Here is a 16682-nt window from a genome sequence, read left to right as displayed (position 1 = left end):
TCTGTTACACGTGACCACCGCAGCAGTGGGGGAGGAGGGGGGGGAGGAGGAGGAGCCACCGTAGGAATGTGTGAGGAGAGCGCGCCTTCAGGGACATTATGGACCATATTATGACACACACACACACACACACATACACACACACACTTTCTTACTCCATCTCAACACCTGCCACGTGAACGACAAAATGTATAGAAAGTAGCCTTATTTTATACTACTATAATATTATAAATACGCTTACTACTACTATTACTAGTAGTACTACTACAACTGCTACAGATATAATCAGTTTTATTGGTTTACTACCAATAATTGATTAATATAATGTAATTATTATTATACCATACTGATAATTATTATTATTATTATTACCATATGAAAATGTCATCAAATTTAAAATTTAAACCTGTAGCAACTCTTCTCACTTAGAATATATATTTCACATATTTTCATTGTAAATTCCTTGTATGTGCAAACCTACTTGGCAATGAACCTAATTCTGATCCAAGTCTATTTACAAATAAATACATAGTATATCCAAGTATGCATGTGCACATACTATACATGCATAGCCTACATGTAGCCTACTAGGGTTGCAACTAAGGATTATTTTCATTATCGGTTAATCTGTTGATTATTTTCTTGATTAGTCGATCAGTCATTTGCTTTATAAAATGTCAGAAAATGGTGAAAAATGTTGATCATTGGTCACTGGTGCAACCTCAAATGTCTTGTTTTGTCCAACAGCTCATAACTCACTATCATAGATGACTAAAGAAACCAGAAAATATTCACATTTAAGAAGCTGGAAACAAGAGAATTTTTGTATATTTTCTTTAAAAATTACTCAAAACGATTAATCGATTCTCAAAATAGTTTAGATTTCTGTAGATAGACTAATTGATTAATCGACCAATCATTGCACCTCTGTAGCCTACATACACATATACTGCTATATACATACGCATATCTAGTCATATACCATACATACTATGAACTACTGTATGTCATGACTGATTTTACTTGCAAACCGCTTGGCTGCGTTTGATAAACAGTGAAGGTGGGAAACATAATGGTAAAGGATGGGGAAGGAGGGAGGCAGAGAGGGAGAGTGGGAAGGGGAAAGGGAAGGGAGGGGAGGCGGTCAGAGCTGCGCATCTGTACAGGCAGCTAGACAGAGGAGAGGGAGAAGGAGGAAGGAGAACAGGACAAGATGAGGACCGCGGCAGCAGCAGCAATGGACGAATCGACGTTGCGATGGGAGAAGGCAAACGAGAGGACCGCACCGAGGATGAACGACGAGGCATGAAAGAGAAGGCGCAGAAGACGTGCTCTAACGCCCCAACATGGAGGCGTAGCGACAGTAGCGTGCGTTAAAGGAGATCATTTCATTGTAGCCTAGCAGCAGCATCAGCAGCAGCATCATCCGTCCGTCCAACCTGAGCGGTGAGGAGGAGGAAAGAGAAGGGGAGATGGGCTCCCAGGTTGTGCAGACCCTGCGTCAGGGGGTTTGGGCATCTCTGACCGGGGGCTGGTACCACGACCCGGATCAGAACAAATTCAACAACTCCTGCCACCTCTATCTGTGGATATTTCTCCTGATGTTGCCCCTATCTCTCCATCTGGTGAGTTTTAATTTGGGTTTTGTTTTTTTTTGTTTTTTTTAATTTGGACGTTCAAGGCCGCGGAGGGGGTGTGAGGTGCTCACGATACCTGGGTAACCTTTTGTTTTTTTTCTCTCATGTGCCCGTTTATCCTCTCACGGATAAACGTGGCTCTGCAATAATCTAACATCATTCATTGTCTGGTTGCCACTGAGGGCTAGAGGAAAAGGCACTGTCGCAGTATTTTCCCCTGCATGCAGTGACTGAACGCATGGCTGCTCCTGGATGTGGCAATGGGAGAGCCAGGAAGCGTGAAACCGTGGATCCATAACATGTCTTCATATCATGTCATGGCCTTTGAGGTGCAACACAGGCTGCATTACTCCCAGTAATAATATCTAGGCAGTTCCCAGTCCACCTGAGATTTATATGAAGATACAGTCTGCACAGTTTCAAGATGATTCAGGCATTCTTGATCATTCTCTCACTGCCCCAACTTCAACTGAATCATACAGTCAAATTAAGCTCCTTCATTCTAGGGACCTCCTCAGTGACCTTTTTGCTCTCACTCTGCTTTATACAGCAGGATGGTAGCATGAACAAAGAGATAAGAGTTGCCACATAGGTCAAATGCCTTGACCTCAGCTGTGATGAAGCATGAGTGATAAGATACAATGTACTCACAAGTCTCATCCACTTCCTGAAATGAATAGATGGTATGATGTGAGCAGCAGTCACGCACTGAAAAGGCAACCGCTTATTGGATGTGAATGGATCATGCGAAGTGAACATAACTTCAATACTGTGTCTCAATATTTTTATGCAACAGTGGGTACATCCTCTAGATTTGGTACAGAACTCATCTGTATCAGATGAGATATTATTTTATTTTTTTTCAGTTTTTTTCTGCTTTTGATCCAATAAATCAGGGCTAATATGTAGGTGCCACAGTAAACATCCACTTTTTATAACCAGGAACCGTCCCTCATTGGGATGTGCTGCTTTATAACTTTAAGGTCAAGTGATGTCATAAGCTATTTATTAGTCCGCTGTGTTCAGATAACCTCAAATTAGCCATCCAAAGATAAGAGTTAGTAAGGCAAGCTGAGACATTTAAGCGCTTTGCTGCTAAAGCTATATCAAAATGTTGTTCCAGACAGTTTTTCACAGTCTGTTTAAAAAAAACAACATCCACTGTTTCCCCCTCAAAAAACAACATAAGCGTTTTCTGGGAGAGATGCAGACATGTTTCAAATTTCAAGTTTTTTAGCATTTTATCTGAAGGTCACACACAATACACAGAGCAAAATAAATGACAGTAGAAAGTTGAGGGACAATCACATATAAGCACCGTTGCAAGTGGATGATGAATTTGGACTTTAAATGTATACCTGCAGACACTAAAAGCCTACAACACAGCAAGAATTCTCTGTAGATTGGTGTGACTCATGTATCGGCACGATGCAGATACTTTGTCTTTAATCTTCCTGTTCTTTGCTATGGGCCATTTCTCCCATGGGGATCAATAATCTCCATTAATCCACCAATTAATCAAATTAGATCTTGTGGTCCAGCGAGCCTGTAATACACTCAGGGAACATTGTGGCTGTTCAACTGAATAAGCATAACCTTTTGCAGTATTTTACCTACAGACAATAAGATGAGAAGAGATAGTCGGTGCTATTTCATCAGGAACAGGCTGCTACAGCATGAAGCATAAAATCAAACACTGTTTTTGTAGCATCAAGTGGAGTTGAGATTCGAATATGATGAAGATCCTCTCCTCCCCTCTCCTCTTCTCTCCTCTCCACAGGCCCTGCCCCCTACCACCATGGCTTTGAGCATCTACTGCACCTCCATCACCGCGTTCTTCATCCTCATCAAGCTGGCCAACTATCGGCTGCACCTGATGTTCGACGAGGGCGAGGCGGTGGTCCGCAGCAGCCTCTCTGACCTCAGCAAGGCTCCGGAGAAGAAAAGCAACGCCTCGGACTCCTGCTTGCCCGCTAGCATCAGGTAAACCCCATACAGTCACATGTTACATGTCACATGAAATCACAGTCAGTGGGCTCAATCTGAAGTAGCTGAGCAATGTGGGCTCATTTTTATGGATGTATGCTGAGAGATTATTATATACATTCAAAAAACTGGCGATTCTGCTCAGCTGCCAGGTTAGTCATTAGAAAATCTAGGCCAGAGGGCTAAATCCCTAATGATTACAACTTAATTATTAACATGAAATTGTACATTTAGGCCTGAGATCTCCTTTTAGAATAATGTCACTTTTAGCAAGTATGACTGAGTGCCTTGCCGTGCTTACATCCTTTTTTTTTTTTTTTTTTTTACCATTCTTTAGTCTCCTCTTTCTCTGTATGTGTGTATTTTTTCTTCCTTCTGTCTTCTTTGTCTTTGAGATCGGATTGGTTTCGTGATCAAGTGTCTCAGAGTGGGATACAGACTCTTTCCACTTCATTTCAAAGAATCAGTACAGCTTTGGTGAATGAGCGAGCTAATGAGGGGAGGTCAGTGATCTTCAGTCGGCCACTCCGCTCTGACACACTTGATCTGCAAAAGGGACTAATAAAAGAAAATCCACCGCTTCCTGTTCCCTGAATGTGTGTATTTCTTTTTTTTTGATTTTGTTATAATCTTTGAAGTGTGTGTGGAGAGATGAAACAGGGAGACTCGACGAAAAATTAGTATTTTTTACCACTTCCTCATCTCAATAAATCAGGGTATTTTAGCATTCAAAACATGAAAGGCTGGGAATGGAGGTCGGATTATTTCCTCTGAAAGTGACGTATTGATGTATGAACTTCTACAGATTCCTCATCCCTCTGTCTCTCTCACTTCATTTAATTTCTCCCCATCTCTTGTCTTTGTCTAATAGGAAGAGCAGCACAGTCCCCGACAGTGTTGCCATGACGATGTTGGCTCGAAAGCGTCCCAGTCCGGTGATCCAGGTGACAGTGAAACAGACTGAAACCGACTCAGGGCTGATTGGGGTGGTGAGTGACACCTGCTAACATGAACATACAATTCAGATGGTCATATTATGTCCTAATTTCAATAACGTGTTCTGAATTGTCTTCTACACAGGAGTGTTCAAAATCAGATGAGGGGAAGACTGTGGAAGGTCTGTTCTCTCTTTAATTTTGAATAAAATACAGATGGGTGATAAATTAAAGGGAAAAACCTGAATAAATGAATGGATAAACTTAACAAATGCTTCCATAGAGGGCAGGAAGGGTCACAGAATGTTTTAATTATGAAAATAATGTGAGTCATATGCTAAGGCCCAACTGAACACCTGCTGTATGAGAGAGTTTGGACTGATTTGTTATACAGCGCTCTCCACCGCCATCATCAAAACACAAAATAAGGGAATATCTTTCGCAAGAATGGTTTTCATCCAATTTCCTTTTATATGTCATCCATCTGTAGGTGCATGTTCTGCTTTAAAACAATGAATTGACGTCATTTTGTTTTGTGGAAAGCAGAGACATCAGGCCATCATGGGGGTTGCTAAATTCTCACCAAAAAAAAACCTGTTCTTCAGCAGTCAGCATGGTATATTATAATATATAGAAATGAAAGTGCATGATAAGATTGGAAATAGAGGAGTAAAAGCTGAATATCAGTCTGGGATTGATCAAGGCGATATCTTTGACCAGGGGAAATTCTAGTTCAAATATTGCTTCAAACATACAGATAATAATAATTTAGTTTCTGCTCAGTTTAGCAATTATAAAGTCAAAGGATGTGTTATAAAAGTATCCAATGGCATTCAGTCAGAATGAGGAAATACGTAGGAACAGTAATAACAATAAAATCAGAGGGAAAAAGTGAGGAAAAGGCAAAAAAGAGGCCAGATAACCCCACTCTGTCTGCCTTATTCACCTAATTTCCCAGTATATCATTCACTGTTATTTGTGTGATACTATGACATTTTACAAAGGTCTAAAATATACATTGCCGTCTGATTTCAAGTGGCAAGGTACTTATTTAGGGGTTGCCAAATTTGTAAAATCAGATTGTGAGAGCTTGTTTTTAAAGTCTCTAAATGTAGGATATTCATTATGTCGTCCAGACATAATGAATATTTTAGGGGTTCAGACAGTAGTTTTCTTCTGATATGTGAGTATTAATGTCTTTTACTTGGATGAAGGAATAAGAAAGGAGCCGTTTCTGAGCTGTAGTAAGGTTCACCTTTGATTAAAATGAGCTGAGGATGATTGGCTGGTGCTGGATTAGCTGAAAGATTGACTGGGATCTGATGACTTCAGAGATAAAAAACAAAAAAGACCAGACCAAAGGGGCTGAATTATAGAAACACATGAAAATACTATAGCTTTAAGTTGCATCTGACTGACTATGGCAGAAACATCTTGATGAACAGCAAAAAGAAAAATGACAGCAAAAAGACAGTATAAAGTCAGTCAGATCATTATCAGCTAATCACAAGTTATTGTACCTATCGAGGCTTGATGTGTGTGCTTTGGGGAAACATGTTCTCTGTTGTGTATTGTCAGAATCAGTCCCTGCTGGAAGCAAACTCTGTTCCTCTTCCCTAATGCACTGGATCACTCCTTAGACAATGTAGATTGACAACTTCCTTTTCTGCTAACACATCATTGTTGTAAATACGCTCAGACAAGCACAGAACTAGCAGCCGGTCCGTTAGCCAGCCAATAAGACCAGCTGACTGTTTCCCATAAATTTATGACCTAATGCACTGGAGATTAGTCAGAGCAAAGTCAGCTGATCGAAAAAAGGGGCTATAAACACTGTGGTGCATTGCATCAGATGGTTGCACAATTGTATCAAAATGCTGGTATCTTCTGGAGTTCATTATATTGCAATTGGAAGCTATTTATGTGTCAGTGGCAAACTCAGATAGAGCTTGAATTATGTTTTTCTTTTAGCGGCAGCACTGCTGTAGATAATAACTTATGATGCCATTCCAACCAAATGTGAGCCAGCAATACAACATTTCCATAGCAGGAATTAGAATTTGGCTGAAAGGGATAAAGCAAAGGATTAGAGTGATTTTATTATTGTTACATTTATAATCTACAATATAACTTTATATTTGGATTGATTCCAGGGCAGGGTGAGTGTGCTGCAGAGGAGAGGCCCACGGAGGGAGGCCTACACCCAAGCCCAGAGCCTTCTCCAGATGACCTCTCCAGCCCCAATCCCGACCAGACTGCCCCCCTGCTGCAGGCCCGGCAGAGGCCCCCATCCCGAGCTGAAAAAGAAGAGATGCGGCCTGGATCTGCTAGTGGGACGGGGAAAATGGACGCAGAAATAACTGATACTGGAACTGTGAGAGAAGGAACAGATGTTCAGATCTCTTTGACGGGGACGGACAGAGAGCAATCAGAACAGGAAAGAACAGTAGAGAAAGACTCAGAGCAGGACAGGATAGAAAAAGAGGAAAATAGCAATGATAAAGAGACTCTAGACAGGGATACAGCTGATGAAGGTCTCCCTCCCTCCAAAGGAAGTGAAGATGAGAGCGAGGAGGAGAGTGAGGGGCAAAAAGAGCCCTCAGATGCCAACAATAACTCACTGGAGACCCCCCCGGACCGCCAGGATGACTTCATCGACATCCCAGATCTTGCTGCACAGGTAGTTCATACAGATATACTGCATGAATCGGTGTAGGTAGTTATGTTTGCAAGGTTTGAATGTGACATAATGTGACTTCTACATATCACTCATGCTCGACAAGAGGTTATATTATTGACACATCATTGCATTGTGATTATTTTGTACATCATGGAAATACTTCTTCCCTCTGTCTGTCTCTTGTGTTGTATGTCCGTCAGGCTGAGCGAGTGGAGGAGACGTATTGTTCTGACGAGATTGAAGTGGTTCTCGTCGACAACTCTGGCCCCACGCCTGTGTCTGCTCGCCTGGACGACAGCGACACAGTCAAGATCATCATCACCATGAGCTGCGACCCTCAGACTGCTGCTCAGCTGGAGGAGAGCGTCAAGCAGAGCCTTTTGGAGAATGCACAGGTAAGACCGACCCGCTGTGAATTTCACCGCTCTCCATAAATCACATTTAACATCTAGTTTTCCCCCTCAAGTAGCTTCAAGGCTGTTTTAAATAATCTTATTTGACACAGTCTCACATATACATTCTGCATCAGCTTGTTCCTGCTCTTTATTGAAAATATGTGATGTTTACATCGAGCGAAATATTTAAACCCAAGATTTTTTTTTGTCTATTTAAAATATCTTGTTTATCATTTTATACACATTTCCCCAAACTTTGCCCAGACTTATTCGGTATCTTTGGAAACTTTGTGATCCCCACAAGAATTTAAAATACATTTCTGTGGGTTTGAACAATGTTTGGCTGCACTGAGTTTGTAAAAAGGTGAAAATACACTATTTTCAAGGAAGGCTAATTTCTTGAAATGTGGTCTGTAGTTTTATTATAGATTTAATTATCCTGTGCATTTGCTGTTTTATTAATATATGTAATGACTACTGTACACTGGATTATCTTATTCTTGCCCCTGCCTTTACCCCCATAATCTATGCAGCATTAAGCGAAATGGCTGCAGAAGCTTGTTGTAAAATTATGTGACAGCAATTGTTAATTGTTAACAAAACTTTTACTTTATTTCTGCTGTATCACTATCGGAATAAAATCTACTGCTGAATGAGAATGAGGTGGGAAATCAGTCCTCACTTGTTGCCATGGATAAGACAAATGCCCAACACTCTAGTCTGCATCAAGTGCAGACTTGATCAATGGTAGTGAGCACTTGACAGTCCGAAGGTCACAAACATGCACTTTCAAGTCTCCAAGTGTGCGTGGAAGTCCACACACAGTATTTCAAATTAGCCCACATTGTAGTGTTCAATCTAAGAACTTATCCATGCAGGAGAAGTTAACACGCCAGCTTATGTCTTTGTGACTGCTACTGGTGGTAGGATTGTTTCCTAAACAAGGCTTTGTTGTGTGTAAAGAATACAGTCTGTGAAACATGTCTTTGCGTGTACCATCAGGCCCAAAAGGATGCAGGAGAATGTCACATCAAGATCCCTGTCATCACCTTTGACTCCCCTGAGGAGGAGAAGCAGGAAGTGGAAGAAGGTGAAGAAGGAGCTGGCTCAGAGGACGACCCCACCCCGAAACAGCAACAGACGGCGAGCCAAAGTGAAGAGTTTCACTTGTGTAGAGAAACAACCAGTTCTGAGTCATCCACACTGGAGTGTCCGGATCAGGAAAATCTCGGACTGCAGCTAACCAATGACAGCACACCGAGCCCACAGCTGACCAACGACAACAGCTCGTCGGGCATCGACGTCCACTCCCACCCTGACGACACGGACCCTCTGGATTCTAATGTGGATCCACAAGGGTTCCTCCGTCTGCCCCCAGCTTTGGGCCGCTACGGGCCCGGGGGAAGGACTCACATCCGCGGGCTGAGCATGGACAGTGGGAAAGATGCTGTGCTGCTTTCAGATCGCTCCCAAAACACAGTATGTTGGCGCTTTAGCTCTGTTTCTATTTCTGTGTCTCTGTTCTGGTAATCTCCATCCATCTGTCCATGCAGACATACAAACATTTGTCTCTCTGTTAGACCACCATGACCAGTTCCAAGTCAGATCTGGAGGCGAAGGAGGGCCAGATTCCCAACGAATCCAACTTCTTGGAGTTTGTTTCCTTGTTGGGATCCCTCAGCACCAGAGCGGCAGGGGCCAGCACAAAGGAAGAGGAGGGTCCAGAGAGCAAAGAGGAGGCAGGAGCTTCAGAGGAGAGTGAATGCCAGCAAAAGGGTTTGTTTTTCCACATTTTAGAGATAAGTGCATGCATGAGTGCTATGTCAGCACTGGCTTATGAGCTGCAATTGCATTCCTGCTGTTGCTCCTGTTGCCACATAAAGCTCCCTGTGTGATGGATGATTACTGCTATACTTTAGATACAATCAGATCATTCAGATCAGATCATTAAGATATTTTAGCCCCTTTAGGCTCTAAAGATGCTAATTTTGGGTGGTCAGTCACTCAGCACAGGCTGTAGTTAAGTTAAAATGTTGGTCCTCTGGTACTATTTAAACGTGTGCTAATTTATAGTTGACCCTAATCCTAACCCTAACCCTTTGGGCAGCAGAAGAAGCTGGAAACCCAACACTGATATACCTTATAAAGTTTTTATGACAGACATGCTAGCAAACAGTTACCTGTTTACACATCTGATGGACATGTAGCAAAATTAGCTTTTATTTGGAATCGTGTTTCTGGCCATTTGAGGAATGTCAGTCCATTATTTACTCTTCATTTAGATCTGTTTTGGTCTCCACCAACTCTTGAGTGAAATGTTTCTCTTTTAGTTTGCTATATGCTACGCTACATTCACCAGCTAGTTGCTAACTTTAAACCAAAATAGCAAAACCAAAACAATTAGCTGAAATATGCTAAAATGCTCCATTTGCGTGGAACTGCAGAATTGGGTGATAATTATCTGCCAGTTTATCACTACAAGCATCACCTTTCACGCACACATAGTCTAATATTGAATTGTTCATGGGTGCAGCTTTAACAATGTGGAAAGGTTAACATTTTAAAGGTAGCAAATTTGAAATATGAACTGTCTCACCATCAGTTGGGGCTTTATATTTAATGTCATAAAAACAAATTTCTGTTTCTTTTCATTTGATCTTTACAAAATCCATTTGCTCTGTTTATAGAGAGTCTGACTGCAACTTCCAGACCAGATGAGACGATAACAGAGACCAACTCGGACAACAAACCAGAGAGACCCAAACCACCCACCAGTCTGGCTACTGACACTCTACAGGCCATACTACCCACACACATCCCAATAGTCTCCCCTGACAGGTACACATGTCTAAACACTCATACGCTTCAGTAAAATTATTCACACAGCTGAATCCACTCAGACACAGACCCACGTACATTTACAGTAGCTCTTATAAACACTTATAGACTCAAGCATCCAGGATCTCCAGTTAATTGTGTTTTCTGTCTCCAGCCCTCAGACAGACAGAGAAAAAGATCCAGATTATGATTCTCTACCCTCTCAAACCTCCCAATCAGAGAGCTCCATGCTGCAGGTCATCTGCAGACCAGAGGCTACCAACAAAGAAGAGGCCTATACCTTTCATACAGTGCACAGTAAGCAGCTGCTCTTGAACCATATTAACAATTAGTATTTGCATAATTTTACAAGTAGTTCCTGGAAATGTGATGTTTTTGTGTCCTGGAGACAAGCTGAGATAAATCACATGTAGTCAACTCAGTCAGTCTGATCCTCTATCAATTTGGGGAATCTATTTGTGCTGGGACGGTCAGATATTTTGATCTTTTGCACAAATATACACTGTGTGTGGGAGGCTCTGCCAGCAGCCGATTGCTTTGCTTCTGAAACAGATCAAAAATCTGGTGGATTAAATAACATCTTTCTGGACTGCCTCCAAAAGGTGAAGCTGGTCAATTTTTTGTCAGTCTCAGATTCCTATCTGTATTGTGACAATGCTTCATCAACAAATTAATTCAAATCCCACATAAAAGATTTTACTGCTGATTAACTGGGTGTCCAAAATAAACATTTTTTTTTTTATTGTGTTTGTCTCACCAGGAGACAGACCTCGTAAGCTGTATGCAGAGAGAGCCCTCAACCTGCCACTAGGAGCTGAGCTCATCACTGGCAACATGTGGTACTAATGTCAACTCTTTATTTGTAAAGCTCTTCTTCTTCATAATTTTTCTTTACCTTAAACACTTCTGTTCCTACCTTTTTTCATCTCCCCTTTTCCTACGCTTTCTACCTGCTTGTTCTCCTCCTTTGCTTTCAAGTCCTTCTTTCAACTTCAGCATATACCTCCTGACCTTTTCCATCTGCTATGTTTTCATGCTTGCATGTAATCAGGCCTTTTCCACATATTAACATCAGCCTGTTTTGTTTATGTGTGTGTCTTCAGTGACCTGCTGTCAACTTCTTCCAACTCGGAGTGTCAGGACGGTCTGGTGGGCCCTCATGCTGACTGTCCTTTCCAGCGACGCATCATCCCTGCACACAGACTACGGCCACGGAGGACGCACCCTGAGATCTTCCAGGTGTCCATCTACTTTCACTGTTTCTCTTTTGTTGTGAATTGCAGTGGCATCCATGATTTGCTAAACGTTGTGCAAATAAGACAGCATAAAAAAAACTTTAAAAATTCTATTTTATGTACAAAATTATGGAGTCAGGGTTTTTTAACAGTCACCAATTAACAAATAATCAATAAACAGCAAAATATACAGTTTTAAGAATAAAATATATCACTTCAAAAATAAAGAGTTTAAGCAGAATAAAAAGAATTGCATTCCTGATGAGGAGGATGGTAATAGAGTTGTGATTAGCTTTGATGTAAATATGAGTTGCTGCTGCTGTTTGAAATGATCAGTGTTAAATCCCTCTGCTCCACTGCTGTATGTGGACCAGCAGGGGTGACAGTAGCTGCCTGGATCAGTTGTTGAAGCTCAAACGACACAGACTCTCTGCTGAATCATTTATGCACCGCGTTGTGTTTTAGAGCTTGTGTGAAATATGTTGCTCTGTGTACCTTTAATGATTCTGAATGTGTTTTGAATGATCCTACATAGGAAATCGTGTAGATATAAAACATCAGACTCCTCTCGTTTCCTGTGTCATTGCAGTTGAATTCATGTGTGTATAAATGATTTTTTGTGTTTGTGTGCATGTGTGTGTGGCAGGAAGAGGACTCTTTGGATGAGTCATCAGAGACTTCCACTCAGGAGAAACCGACCAGGAAGATTTATTACAAACTCAAACTGTTTCCTGGGAAGTTTATCAACATTTTGTATGACCGACTCACCCTGCTTGCCCTATTGGACAGGTAAAAATACAAAACACCTGCTTGTCTCTCTTGGACAGGTAATATCAAACTCCCACATCTGGAAACTCAGACATCATTCACATCATCCAGCTTGCAGATTCACAAGCACCTAGTTTCAATTATTTATCTGAAATGAATGTAAAACTGTTTCTTCATTTAGACAAAATCAGAATTTTAGAGACAAAGGCATATGTATTTTTTTAATATCCTCTCTATAAACTAATTAATCTGAGACCACCTCTTTTTTTTACATTTAACACAGTGCCATGTCAGTGCTGTTATTTAGTGCATTATCTTTTCCGCTGATTTCACCCGATGACATTGACTGGAAGATAATTGCCTGCTTAAAAAAAAAATCTTAAACACTGTATGTTTTAGGGATCAGTTTCAGTCACGTTTTTCCAATTTAATTAATCACCTGGGCACTAATTGAATCCCTTGATACCTGTCTGTATATATTTTAAAGTGCTTAATAACTGAGTGCACCACTGTATACTGTATATGCTTTTGTCTGTTCTGTGTTTGTGTAGAAACCAAGAGGTTCTGGAGAATCTAGTTGCAGTCTTAATGGCCTTCCTGGTTTCCTTCCTCGGTTTTGTGCTTCTCAACGACGGCTGCTTCAAAGACTTCTGGGTCTTCCAGTTCTGCCTGGTCATCGCCAGCTGTCAGTACTCCTTATTGAAGGTAAAAAGACACCATATCTCTGCATGAAGGCAGGATACTAACCACTCCCCCTGTCAACCATAAGCCATGTCTGCAAACTGTAGCTTTGAGCTATTGTATTATTTGTTCAAAATGTCTTCTTTGATGATGGACTACAGAAACCAACTTGAATTCTATTTGAGGAATTAATAATAAATCATGTAAATCTAAATGTGTGCCATGGTGACCTAATGTAGAGTAAAAATAAAACATGACATCAGTTCCTATTTGCCCCCACTCACTTCCTCTTCTGTTAAACTGGATAGTAGCTCTGTTGTTTTCAATTGTTTTCATGTTTACGTGCAAATGTGGTGATTCAATGTTGGCTTCTGTGTTTTTTTGTTTTCCAGAGTGTTCAACCAGATGCAGCTTCGCCAACACATGTGAGTGTAACATTGCTTTGTTCCTGAACCACTGGTGAAATTATACAGAGCAAAGACAGAGCAGACTTCTTGGAAAAAAACAACAACTTTGAAGTAAATAAGTCCTGTTAGGTTGCATGAAAATAAGCAAGATATGTCAAGCCTACTGTACATACATTCATTATGTCTACGTGGGTTTGTTTCAACTTGTGACCGCTGCTCCTATTTATTGATTCCATGTTTTCTGTTCTGTCCGTATGACGTCATTTTTCCCTTTTACATATTAATTATTTAACAATTTTTGACTGTTGCACCAGCAATGTGGCTACAGAAGATACAGAAGACATATTGGCAATCAACTTTAAATAACCCAGCTTTGTAGCAGTGATTGTAATTGTGATTCACTTACTACAGAGTTTGTCATTTCCATCATATGTTGGTATTATCACGTTGCAGCGAGCAGTTAATAACATCATTAAATTGCTGTGTTAAAGCAGGATTAAGCTCTACTGTTTTATCTAACATCCTAACCTGTGTGTGTGTGCGTGCGTGTGTCTCCAGGGTCACAACCAGCTGGTGGCCTATAGCCGAGCGGCCTACTTCTGCATCTTCTGTGCTCTGATCTGGATTCTGGAGCAGCTGCTGAGGAGGAAGGACCTGCCCGTCTCCACCATGTACGGAGTCACCATCGTCTGCCAGGACTTACTGGGCTTCTTGCGAGACCTGCTAGTGGGTAGGGAGAAATGTACCAGGAGAGACACACACTCAAAAATACACACAAGCATGGGTACACATGTAGCCTGGTTTTCTAAAAAAAAAAAATCAAAGTGAGCTCGATTTTATGCCTGTTTGTTTTCCAGCTGTTTTTTATTTCTTACTTTCTTGTCAAATGATTCTTTATATTTTTATGCATAAAACAGGTTTTACACATTGCTTCCCCATCACCTTCCTGGTGGGCCTTTTCCCCCAAATCAACACCTTCACCATCTACGTGCTGGAGCAGATTGACATGCACCTTTTTGGTGGGACAGGTTAGTAAATCTTTTTTCTCATCTTTTGATTTCAGTAATGTGTGAATCATGAATCCACATCCATGATAGATATACATTTTAAATTTTTGTGTTCACTGTAAACTGTTATTTACAGATACATCTGTGGATTTGTGGCTCTGGTTTGATGCCTGTGTGTAAAATCTGTATAATGTTTTAGTTTTTAAAAAAATAATTAAAAGAATCACTGAAATTTTGTATCTAATGTTTTAATAAGGGGCATCTTTTAAGTAATTGAACAACCATAAACTAAGATACAGTACAAGCTGATCTTTGTTCATCATTGTTTAATACTGCTGCATGTATTTTCATCTTCACTCTGATATGTGTGCCTCAGCTGCTACGAGTCTCATCTCTGCAATCTACAGCATCCTACGCAGTCTGATCGCTCTGTCTCTGCTGTACGGATTCTGCTTCGGAGCTCTCAAGGTACTCATATCCGGTTGAAAAAAACAAAACAGAGCTTACAGAGTTGAATGAGTACATAGGGGGATGTGAATATAGTCTTCTCTCCCTCTACTCTCCTCAGAGTTTTGCTCTGAATATGTGTTCTCGGTCATCCTCCTGGCTGTAGGATTAGAAGAAAACATGGAGTACAGTTATAAATAGCCTGCAGCCAGAGAGCTTTACTAATGGAACGAAGCAAAGCTGCAGCGAAACACAAAGCTTTGCTAGTCATCCTTCAAAAGTGACTACAAGGATGATGCTGGGGGAAGAGTTGTTGAAGCTTTTAAACTGAACTGTGAAGAAGTAAAAGCAGTAGTACATGATGGTATGATTCACAACAGAGTGTGTGTGTGTGTGGTTACAGGAGCCGTGGGATGAGCAACACACCCCAGCCTTGTTCTCTGGTTTTTGTGGCCTTTTGGTGGTCTTCTCCTACCACCTCAGTCGACAGAGCAGTGACCCCTCTGTACTGCTGTAAGTATCAGTATCATCAGTGTATTTATACTTTCCCTGGTTGCCATCCATTTAATACTCCTTTTAACTACTGTAATAATCGTTGAATGAAAAATTAGAGAGGTGCGTGGAATAAAAGAGAGTTGAATTGATCAACATGATGAAACAAAGGCAGGTGGTTAATGCATCGACTATGCTCTACTTTAGATGAAAAAACGCTCATACTTTATCATTTCTTGAGTCATTTTCACTCAAGCTGACAGCCAGTTGTCAACATAAAGTGAAAAAAATATTACAATTTTATTTAGTAAACATTATTTTTCACTTTTACTCATTCTGCTTAAGTAGTTTTACTTCAAGTTGTTTAAAGCTTAGCAAAGATCATGTTAGAAATATAAAATAAGAAATCAAACTATAACTGTTTTAGGATTTCAAACAAAAAATCTGTTGGTTATTCAACAACTAACTCAATGTCCTAACCTATACATGTGACATTTTTATTTACAGATCTCTGATCAAGTCAAAGGTAGTGCCTGCTTTGGTTGAGAGTGAGGAAGAGGAGGAAGAAGACACCGACATTAAAGACCCGCTACCAGAGAAACTGCAGAACTCTATGGTAACCAAGAATTAATATGTAGAAATAAACTGAAAAACTCAAGCTAATGCTGCTGTTTGATCAATAATGATGATGAGTAACGGTTCAGGTTATTTTCAGCGATTTAGATAATTTATTCCAGCATAAACAAACACTTTTAGGGTTTATTTTAGTCCTCTGAGCATTCATTGAACAGTTGTTATGGTTGTGAATTGCAGCAGCCCAGAGCCATATTAGCTCATGTCAGCTCACCCTAATTATCACTTTAAAAATCAATACTCATTAACTCTGCACTTACAGTAAGTCCTGGATTTCATATGTGCTGTATGTGTCTTAAACTCAATGTTGCAAGCCAGATTATAAAACAACCTTCGCTGTCGATCATTGTCTGTAATTACGGGGGAATTATGCATCAGAGGAAACAAGCCTCCAGCCGCCTTTTACAGTATTAATGGGGATTCTGAAACTCTTAACTGTTCTCATGCTGCAGCAGCTTTGATCTCCAAAAACTGAAGGCTCAGAACAATTAGCAAGAGATAATCACACACCTAAATGAATCTGACAAATGAATTCATTTTC

General features: G+C 40.7%; 1 protein-coding gene across 1 annotated transcript in view; it reads left to right on the top strand.

The window, feature by feature from the left end:
- Positions 1-85: 85 nt before the first annotated feature.
- The window catches only part of pcnx2 (pecanex 2), a 33595-nt gene continuing 16998 nt past the window's right edge, over positions 86-16682 (top strand). Inside the window, exons 1-20 of the mRNA XM_067611056.1 lie at positions 86-1625; positions 3418-3620; positions 4495-4612; positions 4704-4740; positions 6712-7238; positions 7439-7633; positions 8636-9112; positions 9214-9409; positions 10321-10471; positions 10626-10768; positions 11232-11310; positions 11575-11710; positions 12353-12495; positions 13026-13179; positions 13548-13580; positions 14121-14292; positions 14480-14590; positions 14946-15037; positions 15420-15529; positions 16016-16124. Coding sequence (XP_067467157.1) covers positions 1473-1625; positions 3418-3620; positions 4495-4612; positions 4704-4740; positions 6712-7238; positions 7439-7633; positions 8636-9112; positions 9214-9409; positions 10321-10471; positions 10626-10768; positions 11232-11310; positions 11575-11710; positions 12353-12495; positions 13026-13179; positions 13548-13580; positions 14121-14292; positions 14480-14590; positions 14946-15037; positions 15420-15529; positions 16016-16124 — 3339 coding nt within the window. The 5' untranslated portion in view covers positions 86-1472. The remainder of the gene's footprint in view (positions 1626-3417; positions 3621-4494; positions 4613-4703; positions 4741-6711; positions 7239-7438; positions 7634-8635; positions 9113-9213; positions 9410-10320; positions 10472-10625; positions 10769-11231; positions 11311-11574; positions 11711-12352; positions 12496-13025; positions 13180-13547; positions 13581-14120; positions 14293-14479; positions 14591-14945; positions 15038-15419; positions 15530-16015; positions 16125-16682) is intronic.

This window comes from Thunnus thynnus, chromosome 14 (assembly GCF_963924715.1).
Source record: "Thunnus thynnus chromosome 14, fThuThy2.1, whole genome shotgun sequence".
Classification (NCBI taxonomy): domain Eukaryota; kingdom Metazoa; phylum Chordata; class Actinopteri; order Scombriformes; family Scombridae; genus Thunnus; species Thunnus thynnus.
Note: the sequence above shows the minus strand (reverse complement) of the source record. Positions and strands in the feature narration are given on the sequence as shown.